Source organism: Cynocephalus volans, chromosome 1 (assembly GCF_027409185.1).
Source record: "Cynocephalus volans isolate mCynVol1 chromosome 1, mCynVol1.pri, whole genome shotgun sequence".
NCBI classification, from domain to species: domain Eukaryota; kingdom Metazoa; phylum Chordata; class Mammalia; order Dermoptera; family Cynocephalidae; genus Cynocephalus; species Cynocephalus volans.
The window spans coordinates 34,090,566-34,114,516 of record NC_084460.1 but is presented as its reverse complement, the minus strand read 5'-3'; the positions used below and the strand labels follow the sequence as shown (position 1 = coordinate 34,114,516).

At 46.8% G+C, this 23,951-nt stretch overlaps 3 protein-coding genes across 7 annotated transcripts in view; all 3 read right to left on the bottom strand.

Annotated features, from left to right (window-relative positions):
* The window catches only part of ARHGAP40 (Rho GTPase activating protein 40), a 36,448-nt gene extending 28,918 nt beyond the window's left edge, over positions 1-7,530 (bottom strand). Inside the window, exon 1 of the mRNA XM_063086467.1 lies at positions 7,385-7,530. Coding sequence (XP_062942537.1) covers positions 7,385-7,530 — 146 coding nt within the window. The remainder of the gene's footprint in view (positions 1-7,384) is intronic.
* A 4,793-nt stretch (positions 7,531-12,323) lies between these two features.
* ADIG (adipogenin) lies at positions 12,324-17,330 on the bottom strand. Its single transcript, XM_063088422.1, has 2 exons — positions 17,206-17,330; positions 12,324-12,444 (listed from the first exon to the last, which is right to left on the bottom strand). The coding sequence occupies exons 1-2, from the start codon at positions 17,328-17,330 to the stop codon at positions 12,324-12,326; spliced, it is 246 nt and encodes an 81-aa protein (XP_062944492.1).
* Positions 17,331-19,873: 2,543 nt separating this feature from the next.
* RALGAPB (Ral GTPase activating protein non-catalytic subunit beta) overlaps positions 19,874-23,951 on the bottom strand; it is an 88,148-nt gene continuing 84,070 nt past the window's right edge. For all 5 annotated transcript variants that reach the window (XM_063090272.1, XM_063090285.1, XM_063090279.1 and 2 more), the window contains one exon: positions 19,874-23,821. In XM_063090272.1, coding sequence (XP_062946342.1) covers positions 23,628-23,821 — 194 coding nt within the window. In that variant the 3' untranslated portion in view covers positions 19,874-23,627. The remainder of the gene's footprint in view (positions 23,822-23,951) is intronic.

The window sequence follows — 23,951 nt, the reverse complement described above, 5'->3', positions numbered from 1 at the left end:
AATCAAATTGGAGGCTGGACTAGGAGACAGTGAAAGGCACACACCCTTCAGCTGTTCAAGGTGGGCAAGAACCAGAAAAATCCAAGGGGACTTCAAAAAGTTCATGGAATGATTTGTACTGTCTTTTAATTCTATTTTTCCAAGAACTTTTTGAAGTACCCTCTCATAGGAGACTCATGCTGGGCCTGAGGAGCTGCACCCTACAGTGGAGACCAGGCTCGTAAACCAGTGGTTCTCCACCCTGCCTGTGCACTGGAATCTTCCAGATGGCATTACCAAACCTCAACGTCCAGCAATGCCCTGGACCAATGACACCAAAACCGCTGGGCATGGACCTGGGCATCGGTACTATTTGAAGCAGCCCAGTCGATTCCACTGTGCAGCCAGGGTTGGGAAGCCCTGCCAGGAACATCATTATGCTGCCGGGTTTCAGCAAATTGCACAGAAGCTTTCAAGAGTGGGGTGGGAACAGATGGATTGCATTGGAATTGTCACATGGCATTTCTGGGAGGGGCAGCTTGCATTTTTGAGATGTCTGTGGGAGATTAGATACTGCCCATGACCTCTGAGATGACAAATATTCCCAACCAGAAGATCAAGATCTACCAATCTCCATTTGGAATAGCAAACTGCCCCCACCCAGCACTAGATCTTCACACTTTTTACATAGCTTGCCATCATTTGAAAATGAGGAGGTTTGACATTAGAAAATTCTCTAGTTCTAATTTCTCTCAGGAGGAAAAAAAAATCATCAGAGGAGATGATGATAATCCTGGATCTCTGTCTCTGAGTGACAACAATTGGCTGAAGCTGGTGGCTGTCCCTTAAAACGTCCCCATCCAGCAGTACAGCCCTGTGGAGCCTGCCAGAGAAGTTCTGAAAGTTCTGATGTGGCTTGAGGCCTGCCCTGATCCTTCCTTCGAATAAGGTTGTAGATAGACACTTGCTCGTCCCCTCCTGAGTCACTTAATCAGATTGTTACATGCTGGGCAATATATGGAACCATGCTGGTGACCTGAGCACGTGAAATGTGGTTCGTATGAATGAGAAATCGATTTTGAAATTTTACTTAAATTTTAACTAATTTAAATTTGAAACTGGATAATTTAAAAATACACACTGGATTTTGAAGACTTACTATTTAAAGTGTAAAATATCTCATTAATAATGTTTTATACAGGGCCAGCCCATGGCTCATTTGGGAGAGTGTGGTGCTGACAATACCAAGGCCATGGGTTCGGATCCCTATATAGGGATGGCCGGTTGGCTCACTTGGGTGAGCGTGGTGCTGACAACACCAAATCAAGGTTTAAGATCCCCGTACCAGTCATCTTTAAAAATAATAATAATAATAATGATAATAATGTTTTACACGGGTTACCTGTTAAAATATTTTGGACATATTGGGTTAAATAAAATGCATTATTAAAAATTTTAAATAGTCTCGGTGCCCTTCATACTGCCATAATCCTCACCAAGCCCTGGAATATCGCACTGCACCACATCACTCCCTAAGGGTACTACCTAACTATAACAAACACATTGTTAACCAGTTTTTAGACAGTAGTGGGGAGAGCTATCAAAAATCTTGTGAAAGTTGTGGACCTTGTCTCCAGAAAACTGCACACATGGACAGATGCATAATTTAGCAAATGATTTTAGTTGCTCTCGGATCTCTGAAAGTCCTTCCTCGAACCTCAGGTTAAGAACAACTGGTCTTTAAAGCCTCAGAAAGTTCCAGTGGGGAGCCGGCCTGTGGCCCTGTGGCTCACTTGGGAGAGCGTGGTGCTGACAACACCAAGTCAAGGGTTAAGATCCCCTTACCGGTTATCTTTTTAGAAAAAAAAAAAAAAGAAATTTCCAGTGGGAAGTGCACCAAGCCTGTTGCCTGATCATAGCTCCTCTCTGCCCTAAGGGTGAGGAATGATCTCATTAACCCTTTCTTTGCTGCATGATTCTTCCTAGTGGTTCCCATCTCCCACTCTTCCACCTGAGCCCTCAAGGGCTTAAGAGCCAGATTGTCACCCTAAGGTTAGGTCAGGTGTCTGAACCCTGGGTTGGAGCTGAGCTCAGAGCTTGAAACCAGACCTCCATCCTATCCTTCCTCTGTCCCACTTTCTGCTCTAGCCAGGGTGAACCTCTTACACTTCCTGGAGGCACCAGGCTCCCTGTTGCCCCAGAGATTTGCCTAGGGGCAGCTACTGCCAGGAACACGCTCCTCCTTCCCACCCCTGGCCTGCTTAGTGCCTACTTTGGGACTCAGCTCAGGCATCACCTCCTCCAGGAAGCTTTCCCTGCAGCCCTCCTGTAAGGCTCTGAGCTTGTACATATCATAGCACTCACCACCTCCATAGGAACTGCCTGACTATTTGCTTTTTCCTTAAGACTGGGATCTATTTGAGGCCAGAAATATTCTTACTTATCATGGCATGGGCACAGTTCCCAAAACAGAGCAGATATTGGTAAATGCTTAAAGTATAAATGAATGAATGATCTAACTCAGTGGTTCTCAAAGTGTGGTCCCAGATGGGCAGCTTCAGCATCACCTGGGAACTGTTAGGAATGCAAATTCTCAGTCCTTGCCCCAAAATTACTGAGTTAGAAGCTCTGAGGATGAGGCTCAGGGATCTGGGCTTGCACAAGCCCTCCAGGTGACTCTGATGCACTGATCTAACCCACAGATTCATGAGTGTGAGGCAGAGATGAATCCCTGGGGGTGGAAGCAGGTGACTAAAGTTTGGAAAAGCAATATGGAAGAGTGGTTGCAGTAGGCCGAATAAACACTCCCTTCTCCAAAATGTGCCTGTGTCCAATCCCCAGAATCTATGAACATGTTATATTACATGGCAAAGGTGGGATGAAGGTTGGTTGCACATGGAATTACAATTGCTAATCAGCTGACCTTGAAATGGGAAGATTATCATGAATTGTCTGGGTGGTCTCAATGTACACATTAGGGTCCTTAAATGGGGAACAGAGAGGCAGAAGAATGAAAATCAGAGAGATGGTAGCATGAGAAGGACTCGACTGGCCACCACGGGCTTTGAAGGTGCAAGGAGACCACAACCTAAGGAAGGCAGGCAGCTTCTAGAAGCTGGAAAATAGATTCTCCCCTACAGCCTCCAGAAGGAAATGCAGCCCTGCCAACACCTTGATCTTAGCCCAGTGAGACCCATTTTGGACTTCTGACCTCCAGAACTCTAAGAAAATAAATTTATATTATTTAAGCCACTAAATGTGTGGCATTTGTTACAGCAGCAATAGGAAAGATTTAATATAGTGGCTAAGGACTGAGGCCCCAGAGTCAGACTGTCTGGGTCTGCTCTGTCTTCTTGACTTGTGGCCTGCAAAATCAGGGTGATGGTGGTACTAGCATGCACAGCTGTGAGGATGAAATAGAGTAATGCCTGTAAAACAGCTGGCCCATGGTAAGGGCTCCAAACTTGTTTAAATGCAGAACTGTGTTCCAACCAGTGAGCAGCCTACAACCCACTCACATGGGCCAAACGGCCCCAAGGAATAGAGCAGTAACCAGAATGCGATGGGGCTGAGGAGGGGCTTCCTGGAGGAGGTGGTGTTGAAACTCAATTTTAAAGGTGCAGTCAGTGACCGTCAGGGTGGCAAGGAGATATGCAAAGCACACAGGAAGGGGAGCAGGTCATTATGCTGTAAGTGCAAAGGAATTTCCCTGGGTGGATAGGAGCCTACATTAGGGTTTAGACAAGAACAAAGTCAGGAAGAGATAAAGGGTACTGGGGAACATCTCCCCAAGCAAATTAAAATCCAGAGGCCTAACTAAAAAAACCTAAGGTATGATGATATCAAAATTTAAAACTTTTGAATAACGAAGTCATAAGACCGGTGATCAGCTGAGAGGAAATATTTGCAACAAATGATAAAATGTTACTATCTAGTTTATGTAAAGAGTTCCTAGAAAGTAATAAGAAAAAAATGCCAAAAGGTCCAATAGAAAAGTTGACAGCAGATACAAATCAACAAGTCACTGAAGATAAAACACAAATGCCATCTATGAAATGAAAGGATGTTGAACGTCACGAGTAATTAGGGAAATGCAAATTAAAATAATGATAAAATATTTGTCATCCATCAGACTGGCAAACACCAAAAAGATTACTAACACCTCAGGGTTGGCAATTGTCACGAAAAAGACATTCTCACACCGTGTAAGCATGGGCTGGCCAGCCCAGGTGGAGCCGGTGATACCTGCCAGTAAGGGAAATGGAGAGGTGGCGTCCACATTGCAGACAGGATGAGAATCCCAGGGTAGTGAAGAGCAGCAGCCTGATCCCTCAGTGTAATTAGAGCCTTCTTCTCCTGCTTCATCGTGAGGCAAGAGAGGAAATACAAAGTCCTGCCAGAAGGAACCCGCCCTTGGCTGGTTTGTAAGCAGGGATCAGTGAGGCCCCTCCTACTGGAGAGAACAGGCCTGTGAGAGCTTTTGCTGCAAAGCTGGTCGGAAGCACCAAGCTGCAGCCCCAGGGTTGCAGTACCTGGTGGCCGTTGCATGGTGAAGACACAGGATGTGTGTGTGTGAACGACAGCCCCTGTGAGAATGGCACAGACTCTGCAAGTGATTCTACAAAGAGGCGAGATTGTTTTCCCAAGGATGAGTGGAGGATTTAGGACTCAGGTGCAAATCTTTCTACCACTCCAGGGAGACAGGGGTCACACGAAAACAAACCTGTGCTCTTTGGAGTCAGCACCAAGAACTTCCCCGCTGACGACGGCTATCCGACACACACTGAGCACTTCCTGCGCAGCAGGAGCCTGTGCTGAGCCCTTCACATGCATTAATTTCAGCTGATCCTCACAGCAAGCCCATGAGTCAAGAACTGTTGTTCACAACCATTTTACAGAGAAAGAAACTGAGGCTCGGAGAGGTTAAGCAACTTTTCCAGAGGCCCACAGCTGGTACGTGGTGAAGCTGGGATCTGAGATCCTGGCTGTCCTCCTACCATGGATACATTCAAAACCCACTGTGTGGGGGTGATTCATTCAATGCTTGGGTTCACATATGGGGGATGTGTCTGGAGGATTAAAGGTACATGATAGCTGGAGAGATCGGTTGATACTTATATCTCAGTTACTGAGATTTGAGCTAAACATGAGCAAAATATGAGTTAAGGTGGATTTTGTCAAAGTGATTTATTTCACAAGCTACCTATGTGCAATCAGCCCAGGCACTTAACCATTATTGATTAAGAGAATCTGAGTTGCACTAGACTCAAAACTGGTCTTCCTGTCTCTCTGATCCACCTTTAAAATTCTGCCAGACACCGAGCATGTGAAAAGATGCTTAACCTCCCTAATAACAAAAGGAAGGTGAATTAAAACAAGATACAAGTTTCTTTCTATCCAATTAGCAGAGACTAAAAAGAGCAATTATGTCCAGTCAAGAATGTCATGAATACGAGAAAACAATCTCGCACCTCCTTAGTGAGGCTGTAAATGGGAACAACCTTCCTGGAAAACCACCTCCCAGGATACGATTCAAAATTTTAAATGTATGCAGCTTTGAACTCAATGATTCCTATTCTGGGAATTCATCATAAGGATAACTAAACAAAGACATACGTCCAAGAATATTACAGTATAGTGTATAGTAGCAATCAAAGGGAAAAAAAAGGAAAAGAAAAAGAAACAACCTAAAACTACATCAGTAGGAGGCTCATTAACAAAAATACCATTCAGTCACAAAATGAAATATCATGCAGCCTTTAAAGAGATCAGTCTAGATCTCTGTGTATTTCCAGGAAAAGATATTACTAAGTGGGAAAGGTCATTTACAAAATAGTCTATATAGTATAAGTCAATTCAGACCTTTCCCATCAGCATGTAGTGCATCCTGTCACATTGGACCAGTCCTATTTCTTCCTGCTGGACCCATCTGTGGACACCCCAAGGGCTGAGAGAACATATTCGTCCTCACACCCTCATGCCCATCATGAGACTTCACCTAGAGGCAGTAAGTGTTTCATTCATTGAGCAAATATTTCATGCGCACCTACGACAGACCAGCCCTGTGCTGGCGCTGGAGATGCACAACTGAACAGAGCAGACCTGAGCCTGGCATCCTGAAGGTTGCAGTCCCACTGTAATTTGGTGAATAAATAAATGACTCTTGAGTGAGTTGACCAGTGAGATGAACAGACTCGGAGTGAGAAGACCTGACCTAGTGGCATTGTGAACCAATACACAAGAGCCCTGGCAGGCGTGCTCTGAGCTAGAACATTTTTGGAGAGCAATTGGGCAGGATCTATCAAGATTCTAATGTTCCTTTTAAACCTGCAGTTACACATCTAGGAATGAGTTTTACCAATGCAAGTTCCCAAAGATGTTCATTGCAGTATTGCTTAGAATGGTTAAAAATTAGAACCAATGTAGGCCAGCTGGTTAACTCAGTTGGTTAGAGCATGGTGTTATAACACCAAAGTCGAGGGTTCAGATCCCCAGACTGGCCAGCTGCACACCCCCTTTGGGTGTGACAGGAAGACCTTGGCGATACGGGGCCCCCCCCCAAAAAAAACTTGGAAAAATTAGAAACAACATAATGTCCATTAGCCAGGGGTTGGTTTAAAATAACCAAAGTACATCCATAAAGTTGGATTCTGACAGGCCACCAAAATGAGTTAGATCTTTATGTTACTGACATGTAAAGATGTCCATAGCATTAATTAAGAGATAGAAGGAAGCCTGCAAGTGCGTGTATAGCATGATCCTATTTGTGTAAACCTATACATGTTTAGGTTTATATATGTCACACAGTTCTCCCAAGGTACACGTCAAAACTTTAACAGTAGTTCTCAGGAATGGACATAAATATTTCTATACTGTTTGAATTTCTATAATAATCATATTGTAATATGTTGTAATCATAGTGGGGGAAATGACTTTTTAAGAATTCTGGTCTGGCTGTCAGTGGCACACTGAGCAGCAAGGTGGGTGACACCGTTCTTCTGACCCAGCTAGACTCCTGAGTTCTGAGCCCCAAATCAGACATGTTGGATCCCTGATACTCTCTACACCTAGGGGAAGGGGAAATGGCACTTATTGGGGCTGACACATCTCTAAGAATCCGAAAATCAGTGATCCCTGCAGAAGGCAGCAGAAGAGCCCACGGCAGTGCTGCATACCAGGAAGGGCCTGGGTTTGGAGTCCCACAAACCTCAGTCGGAAGCACCCTCTACCACTTGGCAGCCAGGCGGCTTTGGCCCATTGAGTCTCAGAGCTTCTGTTTCTTCATCTGTACAATGGGAGGAAAATTCTTACCTCACAGGGGTGTTGTGAAGATGGAGTGAGATGACATATGCCCCTGGCACAGAGTAGGTCCAAACCTCCCACTCCCCTCTGGTGATGTCTGTACCTGCAGCCCAGGTCAGCCCAGTGCTGGGCACAGCGCCCCGACTGCCTGGCGATGCGGGCCCGTGGGATCCGGGGACACAGTGGGGCCAGGGGTGCCGGGGCCAGCCTCTCCATCTGGGTGATGGGGAGAAGTGTGGGCTCTGCCATGGGCCAGCACCTCGAGGCTCCCAGGTGAGCTGCTGTGCTGCTGCCGTGGGGTTGACTCAATCGGCAATGCGAGCAGGAAGAAGGCTTCAGGGCCCCTGTGGCACACCCAACACTGGGACAAGTGTCCAGCCTCCTCCTGGGGCAGGGCCGGCTCAGCCAGGGCCACCTACAAGCAGGTGCATGCACACGCAAGCGCACGCACACACACACGCACACACACACACACACACACTCCACTCCTGAGTCCCACCCACCTGGCCCGGAGTCATGAAGTAGAAACGGCACCTTTAAAACATTGTCATGAAATATTATTTGCATTGCACCTGTTACTACCTACAGCCCTCCTGATTTAAAAATAAAGCCAAGTGAATAAAGAACCTGCTAATGTGGGTGGAAACCAGCGGTCGTGACCCGGGTCTTCACACCGGATTGGCCATTCCCTCAGGGCTTCTCTGAGCTGTGGCTTCCTCCTCTGTGGCATGGGGACGGTGGCACTTGCCAGGAGACAGACAGCAAGCAAGCAGGAAGGTGTCCGGGGTGTGAAAAGGGCAGGCAGTGGGAACAGAGTAGGAGCGAGCCAAGGGAGCAGGAAAAAGGAGCAGCCGAGTGTGGGAGTCCAGAAGGTTCTCTGTGGGATTGGCCTTTTGGGTGGGATGTGAAGGAGTAGGAGCTGGGAAAAGGCTGGGGGAGGGGAGAAGTTGTGGAACTTAATTCCCTCTTCTGTAAAATGGGAACTCATTCATTCAATCACACGTGTGGAGCCCCTGCTAGGGGCAGCTGCACCGCGTGTGAGAGAGAAGACAGGACCACGGGTCGGGTCGCAGGAAGGCTTCCTGAGGGAGGTGGCTTCTCAGCTGAGAGGAGCACTGAAAGCTGAACATCAGGTGGGAGAGACTGGGGAGGGGTTCTGGGTGCTGAGAATGGCACGTGCAAAGGGTGGAAGCGGGGCACTTAGGGCCATGTGAAGACATTCGTCTCAGCTTCCCTGGCTGTGTTCTCCCTGCATCTATTACCAACCATGAGTCCTGTCTCTTGCTCTCTGGCTGGGACAGAGTGCACGGTTTTCTCCCAGGTCAGCCTGGCCTGCTGTGCCCTCTTCCATGGCTCTGGGTATCAGTGAGCCTCCCAGGCTGTATATTTGCCTTTACTCTGAGAGGCCCCAGAGTGCTCCACAAAGAGGGGCCCCAAGTCGATGGGTCAGTCACCATGGTGTGGCGCTCTGCTCTGGCCTGGGAGAGGCAAGAAATGGGGCCTGAGAAACTGGAAATATTGCTCCACTGGAGCCACAGTGCCTAGAACTATGCATAGTCCTGGCCTCAGAAGATGGGAAAAGCCCCACAGGACAAAGGGCCCTCAGGAACCCCAAGTCTCAGACGGCCATCTGTGGCTTGAACATGCAGGCTGGGCCTATGCAGGTGACTGACTGGCCACTTTTCCTGAGCCTCATCCTGAGGAAGAGACAATGGAAACACGCTGCCAGAAGGCAGAGGAGCTGGGCGTCCCATTGGTGGAGGCCCCCTCCCCATATGTAAGTTGAATTATCAGTGAAAGTGAGTGCAAAACTACTTTGGGAGCCATAAGGAGCTTTGTGTGGGAAACATGGTAGGTGCTTATAAAGGTTGGATGGATGGATGGATAGATTAGTGGATGGATGATGGATAGAGGGATGGACGGATGGATGGCTGCATGGATGGATGGTTGGGTGGGTAGACGGATGGATGGATGGGTAGATGAGTGGATAGATGATGGACGGATGGGTGGATGGAAGGAGGGATAAATGGGTGGGTGGATGTATGGATGGATAGATGGATGGGCAGATGGATAGATGGAAGGAAAGAAGAATGAAAGGTTAGATGGAAAAACAGGTAGAGAAGAGGGATGAATGGGCAGACAATTGATCGGGAGGATGAATCGTTGGATGGATGGGTGGATGGGTAGATGGTAGCGTGAATGGCTGTGTACATGAATGTGTGGAAACATGATTGAGTGAGTGAGCAAATGAATGAGTGAGTGAGCCATTAGGTGAATGGGTAGATAAGTAAATGAATGAATTAATAAATAAATGCTTGAGTGAGTAAACAGGTTAGTACCTGAGTAAATGAACTTCTAGTCCAGAACTAAAACCTAGCTTGGAAGAAAGCAAGAAGGAAGAGAGAGTGGCCTGAATCTTGGGCAAGCAGCACTTTCAAGACTCTTTAAGGAAGTACCACCTCTTGGCTTCCTGGACAGCCGTGTGTATTCAGAATGAAGCTTGGAGAAGTGAGTGTACCCACGCACCAGGCAGCATTCCTCAGCCCCAGCTATGCCCTGTCCCAGCCCTGGAGTATCGGCCAGGCCGGTTAGGTCACAGCGGAGTGAGTCAGACCTGTTGGCCCTGCATCCTGGCAGCCTGCCACCACCTCCTGGGGCAGCCTGTAATCCAGCCAACCCTCTCACTATTGTGGCGACTCATTCTGTGCCTCTGCGACCCAGAAAGCCCCCCAGGGCCTACATGCTGTGTGCTCAGCATTTCCTCCCATCTCTCTGCCCCTCCCAGTGGCTCCACTCCCCACTGTAGTACTGTCCTACCCAGTGTGATGTAGTGGAGCCACATGGGCCTGGAGTGGACCCTCAGCAATGCACTTAGGCTGTGTGATTTCAAGTAAATGCCTTAACCTCTCTGAGTCACAGCTTCCTCATTATTTAAATGAAAATCCTGCCTGTCTTGAGGGTGCCTGTGAGGATTCAGTGGGATAACACACGTCAAGCACTTATATTGTGCAGGTTTGTCAGGGGTCTTCTGAGCACAGGAGCCCCCTTGTGTCTTTAATATGCAACCACATCCTCTAGCCCAGCCCTGCCCTAGGACCTCCTCTGAACTCAGTTGGCCAATTCCTCCCCAAGCACCTGCTCATACTGTCTTCCCAGAATCGGGCTCCTCCTGGAGGACCTGGGCAACCATTTGTGATGGTGGAGAATAGCTGGTTCCTCAGGAGGCTTTCGTGTGTCCATCTGGGGAGCAGGCGAGTTGGGGTTCCAGGGAGGCACCCCTGTGGCCAAAGTCGTCTTCCCTCCGTGGCAAGTCTCTCCTGTCCATTCCGGCCAAGGCCACAGCCCAGCTGACTCCAGGAAAATGAAGGTAGAGACAAAGGGAAGGTTGGGTCTGGGGATGACATTGGAATGAAAGAGTAAGAAAGAGACACATGATGGAGGTGGGAAGGGATCTAGATGAATGGGACCAGGTCTTGCTCAGAGTCTGAAAATCTTGTTTCCTCACCACAGTAATTGTACACAAACAGGACAGGCTACATAATTTACAGGCCATTAGCTAATGAACATGTGAGGCCCCTTGTTCTAAAATTGAGAATTCCAAGACAGCAACAGCAGAACATTAAACCAAGCCGGGGACTTTGTGTGACTGTGGGTCACACACTGTGAAGCCAGCCCTGTGTGTGAGCGCATGCATACGTGTGAGTTTTTCTGGTGAAAGGGCCCTCAATGTCAAGATCATGACCCAGAGAGGTTAAGGATCACTGTAACCAAGGTTAAGTGAGGGACTCTGCTTCTCAACCCCACCTCCTGCCTCCTCTCAGACAGACAGGGGCACCAAGTTGTGACCCCGGGGCCTAAGTGGGGGGCTCATGAACATGTTGCATGGGCGACTTCAGAGGAAGGCAGGCTATGGTGGCTGTGGGGACAGAGAGAAGTGGACACACAGAGATGGAGACTAGAGTCCTTAGGACTTGCTGATAGACTGGATGCGGACTGGGAGGGAAGGCATGGAGGCCGACCGCCAGCATTGTGGCTCGAGCAACTGGACTCATCACTGACGGTGCTGTTCATGGAGAGGAAGAGACACTGCAGAAGGTCAGGGTGTTGTGTCCTGCTTTGTTGGGTAGCAATGGGAATCAAGAATCCATTCTAGACACGAGAAGGTGTCAAGCAGACAATAATAGGGCTCAAAAGGAGGATTAGAGTGAGACACACATTTTGAAGTCATTAGCATAGAGGTGACATTTAACCCCTTTGGAATGGATGAGGTCTCCTAGGTTTCAACAGGGGCAAGAGCTCTGTTACTGTGGGCAAATCACTTAACGGCCCTGACACCCAGAGCTGTCATTTGTAAATGAAGGTAAGAATAACACCCTCTGTGGGATTTCATAAATGAGCTTATGAAAGGGAAATGCTTAGTGCAGGCCATGGTACCTATTAAGCCCCCAATGAACGTCAGCCATTAATATTATTATTAATATCATGTCATTCCTTCTACAAATATGTACTGAGCCCCATTGTGAGTCAGGCAGTGCTTTGGGTGCTCTGGACACATCAATCATCTAGCATGTTAGGAGGTGATGTATGCAATGGCAAAGGGAGAGCAGAGTAAGAGGGACCATGGGGTGGGGGTACAATATCGAACAGGGCAGTCAGGGCAGAAAGTGACAATTTCTACTTACAAAGCGACACTTGAGCAAAACCTCGGAGGTGAGGGAGTGTGTCAAGCACATGTCTGAAGAAGGAGGGTTCCAGGCAGAGGGAACAGCCAAGGCAAAGACCCTAAGGAGAGTGGTGGGAGGTGAGGTCATAGAGGAAAGGGTAGGGGATGTTTGTAAGGAAACTCTTCATGGCAGAGGTGGCTGCTTCCAACAAGGCAAAAACAAGTCGCCAACACAATGAGGTCGAAGGTTCTGCAACATGGTGAAGTGAGCCTGTCCTCCCGCATGGACAAAGGAGCCAGCTCTCCAACACAGCAGTAGCCCAAGGCTCCCCCTTATGGTCCCCTACCCCTTAGAAGGGCCTTACCTGGCAGAGCAGGCTCACCAGCAGAGCCTCTCCTCCTTTTGGCTCCGGAGTGTCCCCTCACAGCAAAACTTGGCAGGGCTTTTGCTCCAGGGTTCCCAATCGAATCCTAAGTCTGAGTCATTTTCCTCTGAATCTGTGGAAGTATGAGACAAGGCCTCTTGGGTGGTCACATCCTGTCTCTTACCCCTGACCCAAAAGGAGTCCCCTGCCAGGCCTGGGCATCCCTGGAGCCTTGTCTGAGGCCAGGGGGCCAAGGCAGAACCATAACATATGGGCCAGCCCTGAGACCTCAGAAAGAATTTGGGGCCTCAAATGATGACCAGGGACCAAGAAAGAAGGTTTTCCTATGACTCAGAAAGTGGCCATATCCATCGACTACAGAAGGAAGGACCCTGGAGATGGGTATAGTCCAGGAGAAGGCACTGAGGAGATACATCCATCCGTTCGTCCACTAGTTCTTTCATTAACAAATATCTGAGTCTATAGGTAACAACTTCCACTGGAGCACTGTTTTGTGGCAACACACAGACACACACACACACACACACACACGAGAAAAATAAAACACCTAGAAACCATGTGCATATCTATCACAAGATGTTTAGTTGACTATATGGTGACACACACACTGCATAGAGACGTGGTCCATCTGTGCAAGGTCATATCATGAAGCTGTTAAAATAATTGCATTATATCTGTATCTTTTGACTTGCAGGATAATTCATGGTATATCACAAGCAAGTTGCAGAGAAATATGTAAGGAAAGATCTCCTTTTATTTTTTTGAGAAATAAATATCACCCTCCCCCCAAATTTTTTGAAAACCTACATATGTTATTAAGCATGTGCATGACTTTGCTAACATGGCTTATCTTGGGAAGACAAGGTGAGAAAGGAGAGGGCATGGAGAGGATTATTTTTCTCAGTGTGTTCTTGTTTTGCTTCACTGGTTGCACGGAAGTAAAGGAGGCTGTAAAGAGCCCTCAAATTACAGTCCAGGGGGGCCGGCCCGTGGCTCACTCGGGAGAGTGCAGTGCTGATAACACCAAGGCCACGGGTTCGGATCCCATATAGGGATGGCCAGTTGCTCACTGGGTGAGCGTGGTGCTGACAACACCAAGTCAAGGGTTAAGATCCCCTTACTGGTCATCTTTTAAAAAAAAAAAAAAAAAAAATTACAGTCCAGGAGCAGGAGACAGAAAAGGCTGAGCCTCAGTGTCCTCATCTGTAAAATGGGCATAATAATAGCATCTTCTATCATGAGGATTAACTGAAGTAAGACATGCACAGGGCCTAGCACAGGTGTTCAACGTTGGCAGTTATTGCAACTTACAGATCAGTATGATGGCTTGAAGTGACTGTTCACTAGAGATGGTGATTATTTTTTTAATATATACTATGTGCTAAGTGTTTTATGTGCATTTTCCCATTTAATCCTCTTAACTTCCTGAAAGCAATTACTAGTATTTTTCCATATTTTAGAGATGAGCAAGGCTCAGACAGGTGAAATGACTTGTCTGGGCTCACCACGTAGTACTGGATCTAATTTCAGCCTCCTGGTTCCACAGTTCCATTGGGTGCATTTGTTTGGAGTCAGGGAATTTAAAGCCAGCATTGAATTGAACATCTTGCTCCAAGGACCACCATGAGGGGTGGGCAGGACCCTTAGCAGGCATGGCCAATTGTGCCACCCCCTAAATCCAGCACGAAATCCTTCTCTTTGGAGGTCTCCTTTCTTCTGTCTGCAAACTCCTTTCAAATCACAAAAAAGAAAAGGCCCCTGCAGCAGGGCATCTTCCCCTTGAAGGGTGTGTGTGGCCCCATCCTCTCTCCCCATGTCATGGCCAGAGATCAGAACTATCCTCACTGGCCAGTGTTCCCAGAAGTTGAGCTGCGCATTATCTTTTGCTGCCTCGGTGCCAGTCTCACCAGGCAGCTCCCTTCTCCTCCCTGCCCGCCCCTCCTTGCACTTGAGAAGCTGCATCCTCTTGGCTACTCCATGCTCTGTGCTCTTCCCTCCAGGCCCTGATCCTCCCCTGCTGAGCCCAGCAGGAGTGGGGGAGTGTGGAGTGTGGGGAGAAGGGGTCAGAGCTACTCCTGCTGCTTCTCCTACTGGATTCCAGGCTACACTGATTCCGATAAAAAGATCCACAGCAGAATGGAAAACCACACGTTTGTGTATCCCGAGACCCCAGTCCCCCAAACCCTGACAGGCCCAGACCCTGAGTTTGGGCTAGTTCCCAGCACAAGAGCAAAACATCCATAATACTGAGAGTTCCAAGAAGGGGACCCTGAGGGAGGACCGCCCACCCCACTTTGAGGATGGTTTGTCTTCATTGCAAAATTAATAAAGGACTTACTTCAAAATGTCACATTACATGTCAGTGAGTAAACAGCCTCTGAGGAGAAAGTGTGAGAAGGGGTCGGGGTGGTGTAGGTTGTGGACGGTTTTGAGACAGGAGGTGCTCAGTCCCACTGGGACAGGATTTCAGGCCACACCCCCAGAACTCACGTTCCACCTCTGAGTCCTGAACTATGGTGGCCTATAGAACCTATTTTTGGCACCATCACCCAGAGATTGAGACCACAGGGGACATCTCAGTAAAAAGGAGTTTATTCCTTGAATGACCTCCCACTGGAGGTGCTAGAGAGCACAGAATATATTTGAATGTATTCCATGCATGTGATGGAATTTGACCAATGAGCGTGCTCTAAAAGAGACCAACTGAGCATGTGCAAGACTAGGTTACATAACCGGGAACCAGCCTCTTAGCTGGCTATTCATTAGATATCATGAATATGTATTAGATAGCAAAACTATAAAAGCTGAATATTGGTAGAAGATGGGGGGTGGGGGGGTTGCACTTTGCCTGAGGTGTGTATTTCTTTCTTTTTGTATCAAACTTGCCTTTGGCAGGCTGCTCTTCACTCTAGAGCCAGCCCACACTTTGTCTGTGAATGTGTATTTCTTAGTCTTGTATTAAACTTGGTGAAGGCGCTGCTCAGTTTCTGGAGCTAGGCTGCACTTTCTATGTGAAATCTGTGCTTCTTATCAGTTACATTAAACCTGTTCTCACTTTCTACTGTGACTCTGCTCTTGAATTCTTTACTGGGGCAGAGTCAAGAACCTAGTGAGAGGACAAGGCTGGTTGAGGTCGGCTATCAGGCCTCCCCAGGCCCTCTCCTCCGACATCAGTTTTAGAGCAGGGCCTCCAAAGAGGCTAAATTGCTGGAGGAGATTAATGCCATAGACTTTGGCCTGGATGGTAGGTAAGGTGTCGCCCCCTTCAGAGAAGCCATCTAAAGCCACTCCTACACTTCCTCCACATTGACAAAACCAACACCGACTGGATTATTTCTTCAGTCTACAAGCACCTACTGTGTCCCGTGTGTGCATGTACTCTGTGCCCAGTCCTGTAAGCCTCTGCCAGGCATCAAGCCATTGAAGCCTATCCACATCCCCTGAGGGTTGTCACTGTTATAGTCTCCATTTTGTAGATGAGAAAACTAGCCTCCTAGAGGACTTGCCCAAAGTCACATAGCTGGTAGGTGGCAGAGGCAGGATTTGAAGCCATACAATCGGCTCTCTTAAGTATGTCATAGGTGTGTGACCTTGGGCAGGTTGCTTCTCCTCTCCAAGCCTCAGTTTCTTCAATTGTAAAATAAGGATCCCTCCACAGGGTTATTTTGAGGCTTAAATGAGATAATGCACATCATGTGTTCAGCACAAGAGCTAGTACATAGTGTTCAAAAAGGTTAGCTGTTAGGATGAACTTTTAAGGGGCAATGCTGAAATCTGAAGTCTTCTAGTCCCCAGGGAGATGGCTTTTATAGCCAGTACACAGAACAAGTCTTCTGACTCCCCCAGCTGCCGGGGCCCTATGCCCGAGTTGTGCCCCTCAGGGAGGACTGCTGTCTGCCCTGGAAATATGAGGAGAACATACTTTAAACAAACATTTTCTGGAAGCAAGAGGACTTTCTAGGGTCTCGTCAGGAACTTCCAGTAACTACACAATTACCAACATTTAGTCACAGGGCTGGCTGGGGGTGGGGAGGGGGTGGTGATTGCTAACCCTGTCTCAGTGACATCTGACCAGAGCTGGCAGTATGCTCAGCACCCTCGCTGCCTAGTTGTCCAAAAGTCAGGAGCTAAGGAGCAGCAGGTGGGAGGTCAAGCAGTCCCCAGGAAGAGGACCCTGGGTGAAGGAAGGGAATGCCCAGGGAGATAGGAGAGTGGAGGAGCAGAAGTATCACTCCTTTCACATGGCCAGGCCATATCCTGGCCCACCTGCTGCCAGGTTTGCCCCGCCTCTTGCTCCTCTTGGTGGCATGCCAAGGTAAGGACCAATGTCAGTTGGCTTCCATGATCCTGTGTCCCAGAGAAAGCAGGTCCTCTCTGACATGGTCTGGGCAGAAAACGGTGTGAGTGGTCTCTGGGCACCTGAAAAAATGCCTGAGGCTGCCAGATCCCATTGTGCCAGTTGTTGACTGCACAGAAGCACTCAGCTGAGGGGTGAATGGGGTTGGAATCTGCTCACAGAGCCTTATGTCCAGGAAGGAGCACCTTTTTCTAATTCATCTGCCCAGAGAAGCACCTCTTCCTAACTTGTACAAAAGATCCCATGTGCTCGCGGTGGCCCTGAGGGAATACAGACACACACAAACATACTGCTTCACAGTCAAACTCAGGGGTTTGTTCTTGGATTCTAGTTTAAGAAAGCCTGAACTACCAAACCAATTCTTTTCTCTTACAGTTGACTGCTTGTATCTGAACCAGCACTTAAAATGCCTGAACAAGACCCCCTTATCTGCAGTTGTTTCAGGACACCCTGGCCTATTTGGGCCCTTGCCTAACTCCAAGATTAGGGCCCAGCCAGGGTGGGTAAGAAGCTCCCCTTGGCTAAGTAGGAAGCGTAGCCAGATGATCAGCAGGAACAACAGCAAACCCACAGGCAGGCAGAGCCAGAAAACCAGGAAAGAAAATGTGAGGTCGTTCACCGGTGACACCAGAGGGTACTTCATGGTGTGTGTGTGGCTAAGCCAGGCCAGCCTGGGCTGCCTTGGTGCCTTGGTGGGCTGGGCCATGCTCTGCTCTCAGTCCAACTGTGACTGAGCAGTGATGTACCAAGGCACTTTCACAGTGTCCTTCAGGCAGAGCCTGCAGGGGAGACCTGGAGGGAGAGCTGTTTTGGTTAAATGGGTGGGAGGCTGGGCCATGAGACTGTCTGGCTGAGAATAAAAGCCCAGGCAGGCAGGCCTGGGTTTAAATCCCAGTTCAGCAGCTATTGGGTTTATGTGACAACCCTCTGAGCTTCTTTCTTATGAGATGGAAATAAATCTGAAAACTAGAAAAATAGATGGGACAAAAATCTCTCCGGGGTAGATTTTCATATATTTGAGGTTACAGATACATCTAGCAGCCAACCAGGTCCTGGGCCTTAACTCCAGCTTCATATGCCCACATCTACTTTGTGGGGACTGTGGCAAACTGGATGGAGCTTAGTGCATCTAAAGCAGCTGTAGTTGGTCCAGCCAGTAATTGCTATGTACGAAATACAGGTCCAGTATTGCCATTTCTGAGAGCCAAAAAGTCTGGATTTCTACATAAAATCTCCCAAGTTTTATTGAACCAATCTTGTTATAACATTGTTGGCTAACCAAAACCTGTCTGCCAGGCTGGATTGGGTCACTGGGCTGCCATTAAAAAACATTCTAACACATAGGGCTTTCATTAAATGGTTATTATTTAATCTGGAAGCTTCTGCACCTCTCCTTATTAGAGTTTTCAGCAAGGGACTTCTAAAGGCTTTAACCTTGTTCCTTTTCTCCTAAGTGGGCAGAACACTTCCAAATGCCATTCTTATCTTTTTCCACCTCACCTGTCATTCATTCATTTATGAAGTATTTAGTAAACCTCCATGTGCCAGGCCCCATGGCAAGAGGGAGGCTCCGGGCCTCCCAGGGCCCAATAGTCCCTAAGCTGAAGCCCTCCAGATTGGGAGCCTGATGGGTACAGGGAAGCCCATAGGAGGAGTGGCTGCTGCATGGTATCCTGCAGGAGGATCCTTGGTTCACCTGCCTCAGTCACTGTCAGCAGGTGGGTAGGGACTGGAAGGTACTTATTAAACATGCCAATTCCTAGGCTCGCCCTAATCTACCGAGTCAGAGCCTCTGGGGAGGTGAAGCTCAGAACTCAACACACTGATGAGCAACCAGGGCAATTCTGCTGCACTCTTGATTTTGAGAGCACAGCATCTCATGGTTTGAGCACACATTGAAAGGTCAGGCAGATCTAGTTCCAGGCTGGGCGAAGAGCTGCAGGAAGTAGGTGGTAGACCCAGAGGAAGAGTGAGGTAAAAGGACCACGTTATAGAAGGTATCAGTCCAGGGAGAAGGACACATAGGGCTAGCCACAGGAAAAAATAGAGGAGGGGAGGGGACAGCTGGGGCTTGGTTTAGAGGGAGTCCTCGCCCAGCTGTGGGATGGCTGAAGTCCTCAGAAGGGAGGGCTGGGCAAATGGTATTAGAATGTATGCCCAAGAAGAGAAGAGCCCTGGTAGGCCGCACCAGACACAGGGCCCAGAGACCAAGACCAGGAGCAGGGTGGTCGGGGCTGGAGGGATTTCTTGGTATGGGGTCCTGAAGGGGATGGAGTGAGAGACAGCTGAGCAGCATAGGTGGGAAAGGCTTGAACACACATTTTCCATCTATGAAACCTTTCCAGACACCAACACAAGGCCACTGTGCAATCAGCTTCCCTGGCCCAGCTGGAGGTCCTGTGATGAGTGGACAGAGCAGGACACACTGCAGGCACAGTTCAGGGGATAGTACACTGTCACGTTGAGTCTGTGCCAGGTTGGAGGGGTGACTCTTGGCAGAGGCATGCACCATAACAGTTCTCATTGATGTTTCCTCATGTGGGCCACCACCCCACTGTGTGTGACCTAGGCATTACGGGGCTAATTTGGCCCCATGGAAACCTCTGCAGCCAGCCCTACGCAAAGGGGCAGTGGGTGGCAGGGGTAACCCCCCTGTACCTCCCCACTTTCCTGACTGCCTGGTCCTGGCAGAGCTCAGATTTTCTGCAGAAGGAAGGCATGATTGGCACTTCCTTGTTCCCAAGACACAGACAGCCATCCATCCCCTCAGCAACTCCTTGCCTCTATAAGGTGAGCCGCTGTTGGCAGTGTTTTAATTATACAAGCTCCTTCCAGCATAGAAAGCCACATACTTTTCTCTTAGAACAGAATTCTGAGTATTTCAAGAAACTCTACAAAACCAGGGCAAAAACCCAGAGATCTAAATTATGAAGGGTAAATCAAAGCCAAGTAGACATCCCCTGGAAAGAGTAAATTAAGAGCACCCATGCAGGAGTCAAACCCCCGGCCTATAACCAAAAGCACACACGAAGTTATTACATAAGAATCTCCTTAAAATTTAATAGACTAAATGTATTACATTCAATATTCCATGGGCTTCTTCTGGACAAAGGATCAGCATAAATACAAACAAACCTCTGGGCCTTCTTCCCTAACCGACGAAGATAAAACACAGGAGGCGAGGGGACACAGGGACACCTTCATATTTACATTTCGCCTTTACTTTACAGTTCAGTGCCAGAAATATTTACAGAAAATACAATAAGAAAAAGATGTCTTGGCAACATACTGAAATTCATACAAACTGTATATATGATTTCAAGCAAATAATGATACTGCTTTTTTTCAGCCACAACTGCCAAGCCCTTCAGAGGAGGAAGATGTCTTGGTCACTGCAAGAGATGAGGACTTGGGGAACTTGGTTTGCTTCAACAAGTATTTATTGGGCGCCTACTATATGCAAGGCACTGTGGAATCCCAAATTATACCTTTTCCCTCACCATTAAAAAAAGAAAAGCATTTGAAGAACACAGGTTGATATTCTGAGAAAAACACTATACAGTACATGGCTTCTTTAGCTATTGGAAACTGATAGTTGATTCCACATTATACAGATCGATCACCTCCAATCTCTTCATCTCAGGAAAAGAGGCTGTCATGGAAATCTTTAAAACAGACCATCTAATCCCAATGATCATTTCATGTAAACATATAAATCAATTCTTTTTAGGAAGCTATAACATGAATGGGTTTTTAAATGTTGAATGGAGAACTGCTGCCAGCAGGAGTGTCAAATTACCTCTGATACATTTTTACCGTATACCACAAAACATGTCTTCAGGCAAAGTTGACTCTCATTTTGCGTAAAGTTCCACCTTCCAATAGAAATAAATACTCTGATAGAAACAAAGACTGCCTCTCTAGAAATCAGTCTGCAGAGCCTGACAAATGCTTCCCCAGCATATGCAGAAAGCTAACTGTTCATGAAGCCCTCACACACACAAGCTGTAGGCAACTGACATTACTGCCCAAAGGAGTAGTAGGTATTTTGTATTTATAGACAAGTACAGAGGAGAATCGGCTACCCTGAAATACAGAACCTGAAATGGAGGAAAATGCTTGCATGCTTGCACATGTGACTGCGTGTGTGTAAGTGCATGTGAGTGTATGGGTGTGTGTGTGTCAACTCACCATGTAATTATTCCTTTCAAAGGGTCAATGGACAGGAAGGTCTTAGGAAGAAGCCCTGGAGAAAAGGGAGAGCTGGCTAAACAAGGAAAGCGTTAAAAAGGTAAAAGCCCCCTTCCTATCTTCAGTGCTCCCAACCCTAGAGGAGGAGGAGGAGGAAACCACCCCCCAACTTAAGGGGCAACCTGCCTGCCTCTGTCTCTTGGGTAACCCTTTGCTATTCACAGAACACCACACTCATCCACTCCCTGGCGCACCTGGCACATACAGCAACAGAACTGTTTAAGCTACAGATCAAAGTGGTCCTGCGTGGCGCCCCCAGCCCCGCAAGATCATGAACATATGCTGGAAAATTAATCAAGTGGACTACTAAAAATTGTTATTAAGTACTAAGTATGTTCCTCCGGCATTATCCTATTCAAAGTGATATTTAACCAGGTAGTTGGGTGACCATGAACTCAAATCCACACTAGTGAAAGGCCCAAGGGTTTTTACTACACTCCCTTTTGGGTAGATGTTATTTTGAGCAGAAGGAACCAGCACCTGGCAAGGGATGCACATCCCATATTCTGTTGGCTCTGTACACAATGGGGTTTCATGCTTATAGGGGCAGCACATCCCTTGTTCCCTGGAAGACCATGAATTCTCCCAGATCACAAACTGCATTCAACATGGTTGTTAACTTATCAAAATCACCAGAATTAAAACAGAGTTGCCAGAAATCAGAACTGAAGGATCTGCAAGCCCACCCAAATACACACACACACCATACATTTTTCTGACATTAAAACTATGCTAAAGATAAAAGTCTGTCTGAAGAATCACAATGAGGAGGTACATCTACATCAGTCATTTTTAACCTCTGGAATGTTATAAGTTGCATGTCAATTTATAGCCTTCCTTGTTCACTTCAACTAAAACAATGGCCCGTTTTCCCTTTGAAATGTCAATCTGGAATTTCCTTGAAAATTGTTAAACCTCACCTTATTTCTGCTGAGCTACTAAATCATTTCCAGGGTAGAACTTGTTATCTTTATCATATATCCCCTCTCCTATGCTACCATCTGAAAACATAAACTTACTGCCCAGCTTTAAAAGAAATTAATCATAATAATAATATACCCTGAAGAGAAACTGGAGTCATAGATGGAGAAGGTTGTCTTTACCTGAGCTTAAAACAAACATGAAGAAAAGGGTATGGCAAACTTAAAACCAAGAGCTGCTGAGCCCACATTTCTTGCTCATAGATGGCAACATACATACTTCTGAAATAAAGATATCTGCACAGGGAATTAGGTCCTATACTATCCCGACCCCCTAAGTAGACTATCAAAACATCAAACCAAACAGACCATTGTAGCCCTGCTACAGAATCTACTGACATGAGAGTTCAAGTGGGAAAACACCCCTTATACAACTGTGATCACTCCTCTTTGGACTTCAATATCACTTATTTTCTTAACATAAAATAATTTTACCAAAGAAGAAAGCACATAAAAATAGGAAAAATGAGCAGTGTATACTGTAGCACTGTAACAGGAATGAAGGATGTTTTGTGTCTGGCCACCTCAAACTTTTATTCCTGGCAGAAAAGTAGCAGCGAGGTAACAGAAGTATTCCCAAAACCCTGAAAGGGATTTGTTGTGCCTTCAGCTGGCGAAGTCCAGAAAACATGCAACAGCAGCCACCCAAGGAGGTGTTTTTCAATTACGTTTGTCACACAAACATACAATAATGTTTGTCAATTGTGATAAAATCCAATAGCTCTCTGGGAGAGATATGAATTAGTAGCACTGAGAGGCTACTTCCTGAATCCCAAATTAAAATCCTTCATAAACGATTGCAATTTACGGCTTGGTCCTGAACTAAGAGACAATGGATGAAACCAAATAATTTTCAACCCTTATTTTTACATTTCTTGATATTTAATTAAGGAACCACAAATGTTTAACCTGTCATTATGTTAGCAAAATGAACAATGATGGAGTGGAGGCATCAGTGTGGTCTAATAACTTGTAACCCCACAAACTTCACTTGCATCCCCATTAAAGGAGAAGGCCATGCCTCCACTTTAGACCTGTTCCTGGGCTGCCCCCAAAACGAAGCCTTTAGACTGCACAGTGATGAGAATGACAACTTTCTTGAAATGTGGAGAGAAAATATGAAATATTTTAACATCAGACTTCTTATCTGAGCAAAAAACATTTATGTTCTTGTCTTTTCGTCAGTTTGACAGTTGGATAACAAATGGACCTACAAGTGAGCAGGAGGTGGAGACTTCTTTCCTTCTCCTCCATGCCATCAACACGAGTCTATAAATGTCCTGAAACGGTCTGAGACAGATTTTAATTTTGAATACGACCTCCTAAAAAGTGAGGTATAAAGCTATCTTCAACTTCTAATTAGCAAATTTGTTTATGCTACCAATGCAGAACTGAGATGCATAAAAGCCTTTCTACTCAAAAGGCTTATATCTTTAACTAAAATTGTCACCTTTAAAAGAAAGTTTATGGCTAAAATGTATACCGTCATTACCAGCAGGAATATGATTGTGTCTGGGAGCCCATTTCACTAGAAAGTCAAAAGTCTTCTATCAAATGAGTTTATAATGTGTTTCTTCTATTCTGGTGATTAAACAGTAAGGACTCAGAGAGTGATTTATTTTTATTTTTACAGTGATCACCTATTGAACTGTTTTGCTTTGATATTATAGCCCCAAACTGGAGTTCAATAGTCCTAGACAGACAGTGGTCTAAGAACTGCAGTTCTTGAGTCCAACCTCCTGGAAAAGTGAAGTATAAAACTCTGGCTCCAACTGCTTGTTCCGGTACTTGTTGACAATGTCGGTGATTTTCTGTTTCCGGCGGACATGTGGTGGACTATAGGAGTCACTCTCCAGTCTCTTTCTTCTACAAATGTTAATTACAGTCTGCCTCACCAGGAAGCCTTGAAAACAGAGAGGTTGAATATAAATGTTAGTAGTAACTAGCCAACTAGGTAAACTATCAGTATCCAAGTGAACTATTCTCTGCATACTCAAACTATTCCATTCTATTTGCAAAACTTCCCAGAGAGA

Excerpts from the sequence above, each read along its gene's own strand:
- ADIG (XM_063088422.1), bottom strand. The coding sequence starts at position 17,330 with ATGAAGTACCCTCTGGTGTCACCGGTGAACGACCTCACATTTTCTTTC. Across the intron at positions 12,445-17,205 it reads CTACGCTTCCTACTTAGCCA|AGATTCAGAGGAAAATGACT; the intron begins AGGGGAGCTTCT and ends TCATACTTCCAC.